This window comes from Colias croceus, chromosome 1 (genome assembly GCF_905220415.1).
Source record: "Colias croceus chromosome 1, ilColCroc2.1".
NCBI lineage: Eukaryota > Metazoa > Arthropoda > Insecta > Lepidoptera > Pieridae > Colias > Colias croceus.
Window position 1 is genome coordinate 5,758,563 of NC_059537.1, and position 15,445 is coordinate 5,774,007.

At 34.7% G+C, this 15,445-nt stretch overlaps 1 protein-coding gene across 2 annotated transcripts in view; it reads left to right on the plus strand.

Moving 5' to 3' along the window:
- The window catches only part of LOC123706379 (solute carrier organic anion transporter family member 5A1), a 45,562-nt gene that overhangs the window by 19,472 nt on the left and 10,645 nt on the right, over window positions 1-15,445 (plus strand). Inside the window, exons 3-9 of one of the 2 annotated variants that reach the window (XM_045655634.1) lie at window positions 1,108-1,241; window positions 3,354-3,515; window positions 4,086-4,221; window positions 4,303-4,519; window positions 4,801-5,003; window positions 5,507-5,648; window positions 9,158-9,265. In XM_045655634.1, coding sequence (XP_045511590.1) covers window positions 1,171-1,241; window positions 3,354-3,515; window positions 4,086-4,221; window positions 4,303-4,519; window positions 4,801-5,003; window positions 5,507-5,648; window positions 9,158-9,265 — 1,039 coding nt within the window. In that variant the 5' untranslated portion in view covers window positions 1,108-1,170. Of the gene's footprint in view, window positions 1-1,107; window positions 1,242-3,091; window positions 3,249-3,353; window positions 3,516-4,085; window positions 4,222-4,302; window positions 4,520-4,800; window positions 5,004-5,506; window positions 5,649-9,157; window positions 9,266-15,445 lie in introns of those variants that run through there. The other variant, XM_045655643.1, reaches the window with a different exon arrangement.

The window sequence follows — 15,445 nt, forward strand, 5'->3', positions numbered from 1 at the left end:
CGATTCGCAAACCACGATAAACAGTTAACAGCAACTGCGTCATTCATGTACCGTGGGATTTTAAATATGATGAGAATAATAAGATTATAGTTATATACGTCATTTTCTCACTACAACTTACGAAAAGCGTAAGTGTGATTTAGGTTATTTTTACTTATACGATACGATACGTTTGATGCACTATATTATATAAATAGAGTAAAGTATTGTTTTTCATTCGTTAAAATCGATTCATTGCCAAATATAGAGCACGGCTGGAGGCCAAAAGAAACACATGCAATAAGTAACGGTTTTGTTTATAGCTTCGAAACCCACATGACGACCATTCATGTTAACGGTCTAAAAGCATTTCTATGTAAAGTATCAAATCTCATACAACCCAAGTCATTGAAAAATATTCAATAACTAGCTTACCGCCCGCGGCTTCGCCCGCTTTCTCTAAAACGATTTGAAATTAAAACTATCCTATCTCTCAAGTTGGATTGAACTGCACATGGTGTGCGAATTATATTATAATCGGTTAAGTGGTTTAGAAGTCCATTGAGGACAAACATTGTGACACGAGATTTATATATATTAAGATATGCACTGCTTGCACTAATAGTTAACAGTTTAATTCTCACTATAGTTAAAACTTTCGAGTTCAATGAGAGAGCTAAATACTTTGTTAGTGCCGTTACAACGCCGTCAATAATGCGACCTGAAAGTTTTAAATTGAAATGTTTCTCACAATTATGTGATGTAAACAATGACATACCATTAGGCAGTTGTATAAAATTATGTATTGTATTGAGGTTATAAACAGTCAGACAAAAATATGTATCCGTTTAGTTAGGCGAAGCTGAAATCGGTAAAGCTGTGAACTATAAAATTAGAAATAGATTCATCAGAAAGTGAAGTGACATTTCTTTAGGCGCGTTGAGAGTAAAATTTCAAGGTCGCATCATGGCGATACCTTCACGTCATGAACTAAGGCGACGATTTTGGTTCTTTGAAGTTTCAGCGTTCAAGTTCAGCAGCCAAAGAAGTTTCGCAGTTCCGACACGTGTGCTCGGCACACACGCTTTTATGTTTCATTACATAATACATATTATTACATTTACACAGGTGGTGGAGTGTACGCGACAGATTGGTATGGGCACGCGGTGAGACGCAAAGTAAACGAACACAATGACAGAAGGCGAGAGACAGCAGAGCGCTGGCGGCGCGAATGCCGCACCTCAACACAGAAAAGGGCACAGGTAATAAACCAGGGGAAATTTTCAAGGAATAGAAAAAACTCGATCACAAGGCGGGTTCCGAACCCATTTGCATTTATAACTTATAAGGCATTTAAATGCTATAAAACACTATCAAAAATTAGCCACCATTCACTACAGACACGCTTTCATGATTAATCCGGGTACACAATGATATTGTATTCGAATTTGGTTTTAATGTCAAGGAAAAGTATCGCTTGAATATTATGTAAATGACCAACAACATTGAAATGACGTCACTGACTTTTGCTAACAAAACACAGAGTACATGAGCACCAAGAAGCTCATGACTTAATTGTATAATATTAGTAATAGATAAAGATAATGTCTTCATTGTAGTAATAAATACTTCTAACTCAGATATTCAATTCTTTTATTTTGCTCTGCGACATGTGTGTCAAATGGTACCTATAACCTAAAAGTGTTGCCTCAAAGCTATTTAAACCTTATTATGTCACTTTTGTATTCTCATCTTATTAACTTTCTCAACTACACAGCCTTTAAGCTTTGGAAATCTTCGAAAATGTATATAGGCCAAAACTTATGCATGCCATGCTTGTATTTCACCTCGTTATTTTACGGATTTCAAGCAATTAGTCACCGTACATAAATATATAATTCAGTATCCATATCGCATTTATATTGATTGTATTGTGTAACAACATAACATTTATACCTACTGTATAATCATAGATATATTTTCCGGTATATTCTATAAAATTAATAGCAACAAATATGATTAATTGTTCCATGCTGAAACGTAGCTACATAATATTTTCATGCGATGCCTGTTCTCTAAGATAATATTTACATGTTTACGTTCGCGTTCGGGTGCCGTCAGACAATTCGTATTATACGGATTTTAACGTTTGTTTTATGTCCGGCGTAATAACCTTGGCTTTCATGTCTATGTATAAACTATTTTTGGTTTTATGGTGATAAGACTAATCTATTTTATTTTATAAACATATTACTGAAATGTAACTGATATCCGTCTGTACAGATAAGAAAGATGCTGCATATATGATAATATCTCTTGGGCGTATATTTAAAAATATTGTATTACTCAAGTATTGAAATAGTCTTGATTTTTAAAAAGCATGCAAATTGTACCTAACTCATAAAGAAAAACCAAAACCAATGTGAAGACAATTATTACATGCTGAAACTGTATTAATTATTTAGAATACTTCGTTTATATAACATCAATTACAGTTAAAGTTGAGAACGCATATTTTACAAAGTTACCAAAATGAAAAATTGCATTCATATAAATTACATAATAATAGTAGATTATATCATATACAAAAGATTTTATATTGTATACTTTCCAAAAACTAGTATGCAACCATATTTCGATGGTCTCGTTAAAACCGTAACACAAATTTGACGTTATTGCTGCTAATTCTGGGATCAATAAATAGGGATACATTAGCGAAATAGGGCGTTAAATTTTCTAATCGGAATCAATATATGAAAGATACAAACAGATAAGGTGACTAATTTATCTTTTCCAGCAAGAAAAATCGATATGTCATTCATACGGTAAACACCGAGCAAACGATCAATACTCTTGTAACCCTTTATTTTTTTCCTAAATATTTGGCTGATAACGCTAACCATGGCATCATAGATAGCATTTGGTTTGCGACACCTGGCCCACATTCGCACCTAATCGCACGCGACTGATATCACACCTAACACAAAGCTTTAAGTTTAGTCATCATCACGTTTATCTCAGTACGCCATAAGAGCACGTTCCAAATACTCCGTTAAGCATATGCGTACAGTTATAATCGCGAACGCCATTGTGTCGTGAGAAAGTGAAATCGCCAAAATGTTAGTGTTGAGGTGACGTCACAGTGGTCGCGAAAACTTTAACCGTGTTCTATAGCATTGTTGTTTTGGTATTGAATAAGTTGCGTTCTGTTTTCGTGTCGCCAATATGTCGGATGTAACAGCTGAGCAGTTGAGATTGTTGTTAGAGAGGTAATTGTAATACATTACATTGTTACCATAAGTACTCATATTTTCTTTCATTCAATAATTTCTGTGATGACTTAAGCTAATAAAAATGTTGTTTGTGTCTGATAGGAGACAAGAATCAATGTATGCAATGACGGGCCTATACGCGGAGTCGGGTTGCGGTGAAAGCGGCGCGAGCGACGCTGCCGGACCGAGCGCCCCGCCGTCGTACCCCCCACGGGAGTCTATCAAATGTCACAGCAGAAATCCTTCTGCTGGAATATGTGACAGGTAAATGACATGGTGATGATGATAATATGATATTTCCTTGTGTTTGATTTTACGCAAGTGTTATACATTTAGAAATTAGTTATAGACTTAAAAGGATTTTTAAAGCGATTTTTTCATTACATAATATATTATTTAACCTCACGTTTCGAACACTTAGCGAGTGTGTTCACGGGGCTACTTCGAATAATATGATTTGAAAAAGTTTTATCGTCTATTATAGTGGTTTATCTTGTTCTATTTGAATTGTTTCGATAAAATTATTGCTTTATGCGTTACATGCATGTCAAAAACAAATTGTGAATTCTTAAAATAAAAGAGTCATAGAAACTCAAATCAAGTCACTGCTACAAGGCACTTCATGAAAAAAAATGATAGTAAATGAATCATATCAGTGTATTTTACTTAGAAATAGTTAAAAAAATTGATAAGTTATCAAATCTTGATGACGTCATTCACGTAGCTTCTTTCTTTTGTTAAGTAATAATTCAAGACAATTCAGTATAATTTCTCATTATTTTTAATTTAAGAGTATTGTATCTTCAAAACGTGTTCATTCTCATTAAATTGCAGAGACCGGGAACGCGAGAAGGAGAAAGAAAAACCCCATCAGATATTCCCAGAAATATTAGACATTCCGCATGACTCACGAGACTGCGGTATCCTATCTTGGAGGCCGTTATTTATCCAGAGATTCTCTAGTATTAAAGTAAGGCTACTAACATTTCTACCAATTATAGCATTAATTATTTCATCTAGATTGGTATACTAATTGTTTTAAATGTTTCAGGTATTCGTATTTTTCCTTTCGTTCCTAGTTACTCTGCAGCAGGCACTAAGCTCTGGCTACATCAACTCTGTGATCACAACAATCGAGAAACGTTTCGAAATACCCTCCAGCCTCTCGGGGCTCATAGCGAGCAGCTACGAGATCGGCAACGTTATTACAGTCATTTTCGTGTCATACTTGGGAAGCAGGAGACATATTCCTGTTTGGATTGCTGTTGGTAAGCACTGAGCATTATTTAACCTAAGTTACAAGTGTCTGTAATCTTTGTAAATAATAGACCCTACTCTTATACATGTACTTAAGACCATTTACAAAGTGTATACAAATTGTTGAAGTAGCCATTACTGGCTGCATGCAATTCAATACATTTTATAATTTATAGACAAGAAAATATCAAATCACGGCTAATATAGTTGACGCGTCTCGTTTCATCTAACAGACGCGCGATGATGTTTATGTACTTCGATCGACATAAACAATTTATTGCACACGTTTTAGGTGCCGTTATCATGGGCATCGGATCGCTGGTGTTTGTCGTGCCGCACTTTATAGCGGAAGCGAACAGCGAAATGTTGTCGAATAATAAATCGGACGATAACATCTGCCGGCTCCCGCGAGCTCTCGAGCAGGATATGGGCGGCCTCGGCAGACTCTCGCAGGGCCTGCCTCCTGCCAATTTGAGACCCGACAATTGTATTAAGGTAAGCTTTTCGACAGCCTCGTGAAGTTTTCTTATTTTTTTCCCTGTCTTTTTGGGTAGCAATTTTGATTAAGGATTCGTCAGCCTTGTAAAGGTGTTTAACACTTTCCTCTGTGTGTCTTTTAGAAGATTTTCAACTTCATCTTCCTTTACTTCCAACTTCCTTATTTAACAAACTAAGGATCTTAGAGCACTGACCTATGGGTTTTTAAGTGATTCTAGCTGGACAAAATTGTATTGTAATAAATTGGATTAGTTTATTAGACTTCATCCAATGAAATCTTTATTAGATTAGTATTATTGCTTTAGCTCATTTTAGCTAAGTATTTAATTGTTTCTTTGGATCCTTTCAAGGTGAAAGTGAAAAGGTCTCCTTCAAGCATTCATCCCACTATATAGATGAATTTCTATTAAACGTCAGTTTATGGACCAATCGTCAATTAAGTTTTTTTAATGCTTGAACAAAATTAAAACTAATATTTGTTGTTGTCTTTACCCCAATAGAGTTCTCCGAGCACATTTGTCCCAGTCATGGTGTTCATAGTGGCACAAGTTCTATTGGGATGTGGCGGATCTCCACTTCTAACACTCGGCACCACGTATGTCGATGACCACGTGAGGCCAGAGTCTTCTAGTATGTATATAGGTGAGTTAAACATTAATTTTTAGGTGGAATAATAATAATTTGCGAACATCTTTTCTTCATTCAACAATTATAAACAAAATAAATGCAGAAGTTGTGAAACCGGCCATAAGTCTAGTAGATATCGTCAGGAAGTTCAATCATAATGTAAACGGTAAAATTATTGCAATATATTATATTAACTACAAGGTTGTAAATTATAGAAAACGACCAGTAATGGTCAGTTCATTATATCCTCATAGACGAGAAAATAACATGTTCAAATGTATCATACTTCATCTAGGAACTACCTGGAAAGCGGATATTGCTACGGCTGATTTCCAATAATATTAAATTCCCCCTGTGACCTACGTAAGGCTTCCAATAAATAGCGAACCGTGTCTATGTCTGTCTATACTTAAACCTAATTTTGTCGTAGATCAGATTTATTCCCTGTAAAATATTTTTTGTCATTTACTATTTAATCGTACAAAAACTGAACTCGTTTTTATTACTCGTAATGTCAACAAACTTATTTACATTACTCATAATAATAGCCCGGTCATTGAACAAAAAATATATATGAGTGTATTAAATCATTCTAAAGTAGGTACATCGTGTTAACAATAATTTGTCCTTCCGTGAATCTGGGTATTTTGCGGTCGAGCTCTGAACTGACTACCATATTTGGAATTTTGAACTTTCTATTGAATTTTAAACTACTCACGTTAAACGAAGCTCATATTCATATTATCATGAGTTTTAATTTAGAGATGTTCTGTAATCCTTGACTTGGCACTAAAAAGTCAACAATCATTTCAAAATGTGCCTAATTGGCCGTCTTTATACATTTTCGGTGATATCATTATAATTTGCCATAATACTTTATGGTCCCCCTAACTTTTGTCCAAGAATTTAAGAATCGGCCCCTTATGTATTAACAAATGTAACGTATAGGGCTCGACCTTCCCATCACGGCACTTATTGTGATGTAGAACGGTGCGTTGTAACCACACGATGTCTCATAAAGCGAAGTACCTACGACGGCACACGGCGCAGTTCAACGAACCCAGCCCAGACGCGCCTTTGTGCTATTACCTTTTTATTGCGGCTTTCAATTGCCATATAAATAAATGTTTTAATACGTTATACTCAACTTTGACACCTGTCAGCGTTGTGACATGCGATATCAAATGTTTGCGGGTAGTATTGATAAAAATGCGCTTTAAATAAGATAATAATGCGTCTACGATGAGACCTTAATTGAATTGGACATCACCGACCTTAATTTTCTCTTATAATATCTTATCAATATTTATTTAATATTATATTTAGTTAAGAATTATTTTAATGCACCCACTTAGGTAACTTTTACGAAATAAATGTAATATTCTAGGTATATTTTGTTTTTATATTTAGCTTATTATAATATTAACATACACCTCTGGCGAAACATTCACTAGTTTGGATTTAGGTGAAAATAACTATTTCCTAACTACGATAAAAACAATGAACCTAACTACCAAATAGAATGAACACTTTACAGTTTCTAAACTGCACTATATTCCAATATTTCTTAATGAGAATAAGTTGATGTAATTATTATTTATTTATACACATAATATTATATTAATATTTCATAGACTATTGAAGTAATGTGAATAGTATTTACCCAATTTATGTTATAAGTGTTAATTGAATACTAATTATTTTGTCTAAAATTAAGTTCAAACTTTAAATTTTAATTAATTAAACCAAAAACTATGGGTAAGTACCTACTCATAATGACAGAACGCAAACATTTACTTAGCTTCGATATTAAGTATTTTCAAGCGTGTATTGCAAATGCGTATAAATATTTAAAGAAAATATATTTCTGAATGGTGATGCAATAAGCTGCCAAGTTCCATATAGTTTCTCATAAATCTTTTCTTTCCATGTTTGATTAATTTTCGGTTTAACCTCGATGCTCGAATAAGTATCGCATGCTATGCGCGTATTTGTCAGTTGGCGCAGTCTTTCGCGCCAACCTCGATTCCACCCTGATACGATTCGGTGACCTTGACCCGCCGTACCCTGTCCACTAACGTTCCCTGCAATTTTAACAGAATGACACTTCCGTGTAGGTGGACATATTATTCATTTATTTTAGTCGCCATTGACATTGAGTAAGGCGTTATGTGGAAAAAACGTATATTATTAATTGGACACGCAACTTTAATTCAAACATGTCATACCTATACCTGTAGGATTAAGTAAGTTCACATAATTTAAAAATAATTTGAACCACGTTGAACCGCACAAGTGTACTTCTCGCAGTATTCCACATTCAAAGCACCTTCTGTATTCAGTCAGTCAAGTGATTTTTTTTAGCAGCGCCCTCCACTGGCAAAGTAATACGAGAGCCTCTCATATAACCTTCAGACGGAACCTCTCTCCTTTGCCTATATAATATTTTAATGTCAAGTACATTAGATAGGCGCTCGTGTATTAAGACCACCGCGACATGATTTTAATTTGATCTTAGCAATCAACATGTATTTCATTTCTTAGAGGTTAAAATAAAAATCTTGCAAAAGTTAAAAAAGGATAAGTACTTATATTTAGCATCGTTGCACGAATTCTGCAAAGTGCGATCATGAAACCAAGTATGACCCACTTTTGATCCCGCAGTGCCGGCACCCGCCGCGTACTGAATGCGCCCTTATCGAATGCCACTTTTATGCAGTATCTGTATATATCAACACTACAAACAGGTGCAATGTTAAACAACGACCGAAGATCCTACTAATATTATAAATGTCTGTGAGGATGTGTGTGTGTGTGTTTGTTACTCTTTCACGCAAATACTACTGAACCGATTACAATGAAATTTAGCACACATATGATAGGTTTTATCCCGGAAATCCCACGGGAACGGGAACTACGCAGGTTTTTCTTTGAAAACGCGGGCGAAGCCGCGGGCGGAAAGCTAGTATAATATAAAGCAGAAAGCACATTTACTTTTCGATACTAGAATGCCAACGAACGATTTCTATTTAATGTAGGTACAATATAAGAATATTATAATAATCATTTAGTAAATTGAGATACATTTGGAAAGATACTCTAAATTTATTAGAACAACCATAAAATAAAACATTACATAATGTGGCAATCTAAGTAAAATTCCGAATCATAATGGTCTACATAACGTTACGATTACGTAACTTCCTTACGTAAGCTACCGACTTTCGGAAACGACAAGTACTAAGGCGATACTAATATTATAATTAAACTTGAATTTATAGCTTTTTCTCAATTAATGATTGCAATTGGTTGTATACAGTTCTTATGAAACCCTAATTTTTATTGTGTTTACAAATTACAAGAAAGGCAGAAGATAAGATTTTATTGTTCTAGACTCTCGTTCCTATTCCAGGTCTACTCGAGCATTTACGCCAATAGAAATCATAAATAGATACCTATCGAAATAAAACAATGATGTATTGTTGCAATTAGCTTAAATACATTACAAATTTATGTCTTTACAGGTTGTATGTACAGTATGGGCGCTTTTGGTCCAGTTCTTGGATTTCTACTCGGTGCCTATCTTCTATCCTTCCACATGGATTCATTTTCTGGTGCTATTATTTCTATAGGTATGTCAACAATAACATCGCTGTAAATTAGTCTAAAAATGTTTTCTATTTACTTGTGTTATGTTTCTTATCTACGAATTGTGGGGTGCGTGATAATGGATAGGTATTAATTACACTAGGTACAGTACCTTTTGTGATGCACAAATAACCACACACTCACAGTTTTAACGTTTATTACTCCACATAGAAGGAGAGAGACAATTATCAGATACAAGCAACACTTTGGACATGAAAATACAAGAACAAAAAAGACACTGACTAGATGCGCATTCGGTAACTAAGATCGAACTAGTTAATTTTACAATGAAGAAACTTGATGTAAAGTATTACGATCTACCCGCTGGATCCGTGATAATTTAGTCGCGGCACGCATACTACGCAAATACCGCGACTATGTCATAAAATAATAAATATTATAATTATTTTGTATGAGTGTAATGTATGTCTGTATTTCTTGTGTTTTTGTGTAATGAATGTTTGTGTTATACTTAAATACGAATATAAATATGAAATAAAATATTTAAATACTTGTTGTGTGTAATAAATACGTATGATAAAATACATACACTAAAATATTGTGTGTTAGCCACATCACTCCCCTCCAGAGACCGGGTTAAGGGCGATAAAAGTCTGGGAAGTGAACTCTCCTCCCAGAGCGAGTGGTATATGCCACAGGAGCACTGGGAAGAGGTAGGGGAGGACTGGGAGGTGGAAGAGCGGGAGCGGGAGAAGGAAGGATTTCAGTAGGAGACGATAGTAAGTAGGCTGGCTTAAGGCGGTCTATGCTTACCGTCGTTGACTTTCCTTTTAAATTAATTTTGAAAAATTTTTTATCCCTAGAAATGACCTTATATGGTCCTGTATATGCGGGTTGTAAGGAGCCACGCAGCGCGTCTTCCCTAAGGAATACGTGACCACATGTGGCTAAATCTTTGTAGATAAATATTTTTTCCTTGCCATGATGTTGTGTTGGTACAGGACGAATATTGACAACATTTCATTTTTTATAAGGCCATAAAAGAAAAATACCGTTTCTTTATTTTGCTCTTGCGATTACAGAAAAAAAATTATTTCATTTTTTTATCGCATATTTTAAGAGAAATTAAATAAAAACGATAAATGTGATGATGACGTCATACATACGGAGGAATAAAAATGAGCCTTAGCCTAATTTAAAAAAAGTTTAAAAAAAACTATCACTGACATTTACAGGGTATGGCATGTGTCAAATTTCATAATAATGTCATTTTTGTGAATTAATCATGTCAACAAACTTTTAAATCGTGTTATTGTGTTTTGGTTTTTTAATTTAATCTCATTACCGCGATGTTTGTTTGATTGGAGTTGGACAAATTTATTTATATTATACAAATAGTGCCTATAGTGTTCATAATTTTCTTGAAATAAAAGACTTTGTTTACTTACTAAAAGTTGTATTTATTTAACACTTTCCAACGTTTTTGGGATAGTATATTTGCTTCCCAGAAATTTCCAGCACCCCTTAACAAATCCTGCATAAAGTCATCATCATCAGTACTTGTGAATAAGTTTCTTTTGTTTAAAATTTGGATCAGCAAATAACAATTAACAATATTTACAAAACTTGACAAATCAAAGTGACAAATGTGCCAAAATGTCAACTGTCAAGATTTCTTTTTAATTTAAACTAGTTATGTGGCAAAGGAAAAAATGTATTCCTCCGTATGTATGACGTCATTTGGCGCTTACGACATTTTAGAATGAGATGATTTTAAAACTCAAAAAGATGAATGAAAACTTCGATATTTAGAAAAAGCAAAAAATACGTGTATCATAATTTTTGATCTAGTTTTCATTAAAATAAAAAAATAAGTAGCTTAAAATTTTGAAATGTTGTCAATTCCTGGCGAAATTCGTCAACCGAGCTGATAAGTCGGTGATATCGGTAGTGTAAGACGAGGTGTCGTGACCAAAAAATTCACCTGGTAGGCGAAGTGGTTCACCGAAAACCAGCTCAGCTGAGGAAGAGTGTAGATCCTCTTTCACAGCACTTCTTATGCCGAGGAGCACGAGAGGCAGTGTTTCTACCCAATTTGCGTCAGCGTGACAGGTAATTGCAGCTTTTAATTGTCTGTGGAAGCGTTCCACTAAGCCGTTGCACTGCGGGTGATATGCCGTTGTCTTACGGTGATCGAAGCCGATAGACTTAGCGAGCTGCTGGAATAGGGCCGATTGAAATTGTGCACCGCGGTCAGTAACGACGTCGGTGGGACAACCATAACGGGCTACCCAGCAGGACACAAAAGCTTTCGCGACTCCCACTACTCATGATGCGGCAGCTTCAGCATCTTCATCTTCATCACCTATGGACGAGTTGGCACGCCAGGTGGCGGAGCTGACGCGCCAGGCGAGCGCGCTATCCGCCCAAGTAAGCAGTTCCCGACCCGATCCCCGTGCGCGCAGAGACCCCTCTCCCCATCGTCGTCAACGTGTTCCTTCTCGACGATCCCACTCTAATTACCGGCGTTATCCTATCTGCTGGTATCATAACAAACATGGCACAAAGGCTAACAGATGCATTAAGCCATGCGACTTCAAGGCATCGCACGACACGAAACGCGTACGACATTCAGTGATGGCGACTAACGCCTGTCCCATTTCCCCTGGTCGTCTTTTCATTACGGATCCCACTCTAAATGTTGAATATCTAATAGATACCGGGAGTGATATTTGTGTTTTCCCTATAACTGCTGTGTCTGAAAAAAGATATAAGACTAACTATCAACTGTGTGCTGCCAATGGTTCCGTCATCGATACTTACGGTTACATTCAATTAAACCTTAACTTAGGCTTACGTCGCGTATTTCCATGGCGTCGGGGTCACCAATTTGTGGGGTGCGTGATAATGGATAGGTATTAATTACACTAGGTACAGTACCTTTTGTGATGCACAAATAACCACACACTCACAGTTTTAACGTTTATTACTCCACATAGAAGGAGAGAGACAATTATCAGATACAAGCAACACTTTGGACATGAAAATACAAGAACAAAAAAGACACTGACTAGATGCGCATTCGGTAACTAAGATCGAACTAGTTAATTTTACAATGAAGAAACTTGATGTAAAGTATTACGATCTACCCGCTGGATCCGTGATAATTTAGTCGCGGCACGCATACTACGCAAATACCGCGACTATGTCATAAAATAATAAATATTATAATTATTTTGTATGAGTGTAATGTATGTCTGTATTTCTTGTGTTTTTGTGTAATGAATGTTTGTGTTATACTTAAATACGAATATAAATATGAAATAAAATATTTAAATACTTGTTGTGTGTAATAAATACGTATGATAAAATACATACACTAAAATATTGTGTGTTAGCCACAGAATAAAGCAAAGAATCAGTATACGTAAATATATTCATGAATAATAAAAATGTTATCTATTTCATCGTAGTTTATTTATTTATTTATTTAAAAAATGGCTTACCAACTAGATACATAATTTTTTGTTCAAACAATTCAAAATTAACTTAAAATACACATTAGTATTTACGTATCTAAATTACAGGTAGGCACCGCTTTAACAATTTTTCATAAAAATTTAATTATAAAGATGAACTAAAAAGTAAAAACTTAAATTTTATACAGTTTGTTTAAAGTGTTAACAATATGCTTTTTGAACGAGCTTAGTTTTGAAAAATAAATATCTGTGTTATGATCAACTGTAAATATTCTATTATATAATTTTAAAATAAGTTGTAACGGGGAGTTCGAACCATATCTATTTTTTGAAAATTTTGTGTACATAGGGCAAAAAGTACTTAGCCGACAATTATAGATAGGCACCGAGAGACCAATTTGCGACAACAGTGATGGACAGTCTATCTCATTGTTCAATAATTTATGTAGGCATATAAGCTGTGACGCGCTTCTGCGCGCTTCCAAAGACTCCATTTTAAAAAAGTTTAGCTTTTCGCTATAATTTGTAAGAGTATTATTTTTGGTGATATAACTTAATCTATTAATAAATTTTTTTTGTACTGATTCAATACGAGTAATATATTTTTTATAGTAAGGGCACCAGACAACTGAGTTGTATTCAAGGTTGGATCTTACGAGAGAATTATAAAGTATTTTCATAGCGAGAGTAGATTTAAAATCCTGTGTATTACGAAAAATAAAACCTAGCATTTTAAAACTTATGCGAACCACCAGATCTATATGTGTATCAAATCTGCATTCCTCATCTAATGTAATACCTAAGTCTTTAAGATTGTACTTTTGATTAATAGCAATATCATCAATTTTATAAGTTGTTTTGAATCTAACATGTTTTCTGGAAAGTTTTATAAAATTACATTTACTTCCATTCAGTTGCATTAGGTTATTCTTACACCAAAGTGATACTCGATTTATATCATCCTGCAGTTTTTGTTGGTCGTGAGAGCAATTTACCGATCTGAAAAGTTTTAAGTCGTCCGCATAAATTTCATATTCAGATTCCAAGATAACATTCGTAATGTCGTTTATAAATAATGTAAACAATAATGGGCCTAGATGGGAGCCTTGGGGAACTCCAGATAACTGATAATATTCTTTAGACTGATATCCGCTAAGCCTAACTATTTGTGGTCTAAGGTATAAGTAAGACTGCAACCAGAGTAAAACCTGTTCTGAAAGACAAAAAGTGTCCCTAAGTTTTTTTATTAGCAGATGGTGATTCACTGTATCAAAGGCCTTACTGAAATCAGTATAGATTACGTCGACCTCATTACCGTCACTTATTTTTGTTATTGCTGAGTTAGTGAAACTTAGCAAGTTGGTAAGTGTCGAACGTTTTTTTGTGAAACCATGCTGGTTCACAGAAATAAGACTCTTGGTGTGCCACGATATGTAACCATAAACGAAAGACTCAAAAATTTTCGCGGGTATCGATAACAATGTAATAGGCCGATAATTTTTTACTTCACACTTATCCCCCTGTTTAAAAATTGGCACTATCAAACCTTTTTTCCAAAAAGTTGGAAATATTCCGCTGTTTAGGGATTTATTATAAATTATAGATAGAGGAACTGACAATTCCGCTGCACATCTTTTGTAAAATACCGTACTGATACCGTCATGACCCGAACCTTTATTAATATCGAGTAATTGTAATTTACGTTTGACCTCCCGTTCATTAATATTTACGTTATTACGAGCACACATTGTTAAAGATGAAAGTACGTTTTGTGACGACATGGATGACGATGATTGACTGTATACCGAAGAAAAATGTTCAACAAATAAGTTTGCTATTCCATTACCATCATTTGCCGATTTATCATTAAGTACCATAACAGATGGAAAGTTGCAGGCATGACTCCTCTTAGATTTTATGTAGGTCCAAAAGGTTTTAGGATTTTTTAATATATCGCCCTGTATTTTAGTTATATAATCATCATAAGACTTATCTAATATAATGCGAGTTCTATTTTTTAATAAATTATACTGCAGTTTATCCATTTCGTTTTTATATATTTTATAGCGTTTACGATATTTTTCTTTTTCACCTAACAATTTAATAAGCCTATTTGTGAACCAGGGAGGATACTTAGAGTTGCGTCTTTGCTTAAGTGGAACGTATTGCTTTATTAAATTTCGCAAGATAGAATAAAATTCGGAGACCATAGTATTTACATCCATGTCGTAGGGTAGCCTTGATGTCCAATCAATCACAGATAGATCATGCTTAATATTATCATATTTACCATTGAAAAAATTGAATATGTCATTCCGTTCAGTGACGTTGTGTTTTAGGTACAGAGGTGTTTCCAAACTAACATTTATGATTAGAGGGGGATGATATCTATCAACCATGGATATGGGCTCCAATGCTTCCGTGACTATGACATTATTTAAATTTGATAATACCAGATCTAATATTCTATTATTACAGTTAACAATGGCATTATATTGTTTATTATTACAGAAAGCCATGAAGTCAATAAGCGAAACTGCAGTCGGGTTATTAGAATTATGTGGACACAAAAAATTGTCGTAATGTTCTTTTCTAATCCAACTTAAATTACTACCCATATTAAAGTCACCAACAATCAGGTGGTTTACCGACTGATTAGCAGCAATGGAAGATTTATTTAAAAAGTTTTCTAGAACCGCACTATTAATGGGGGGAGGAATATAG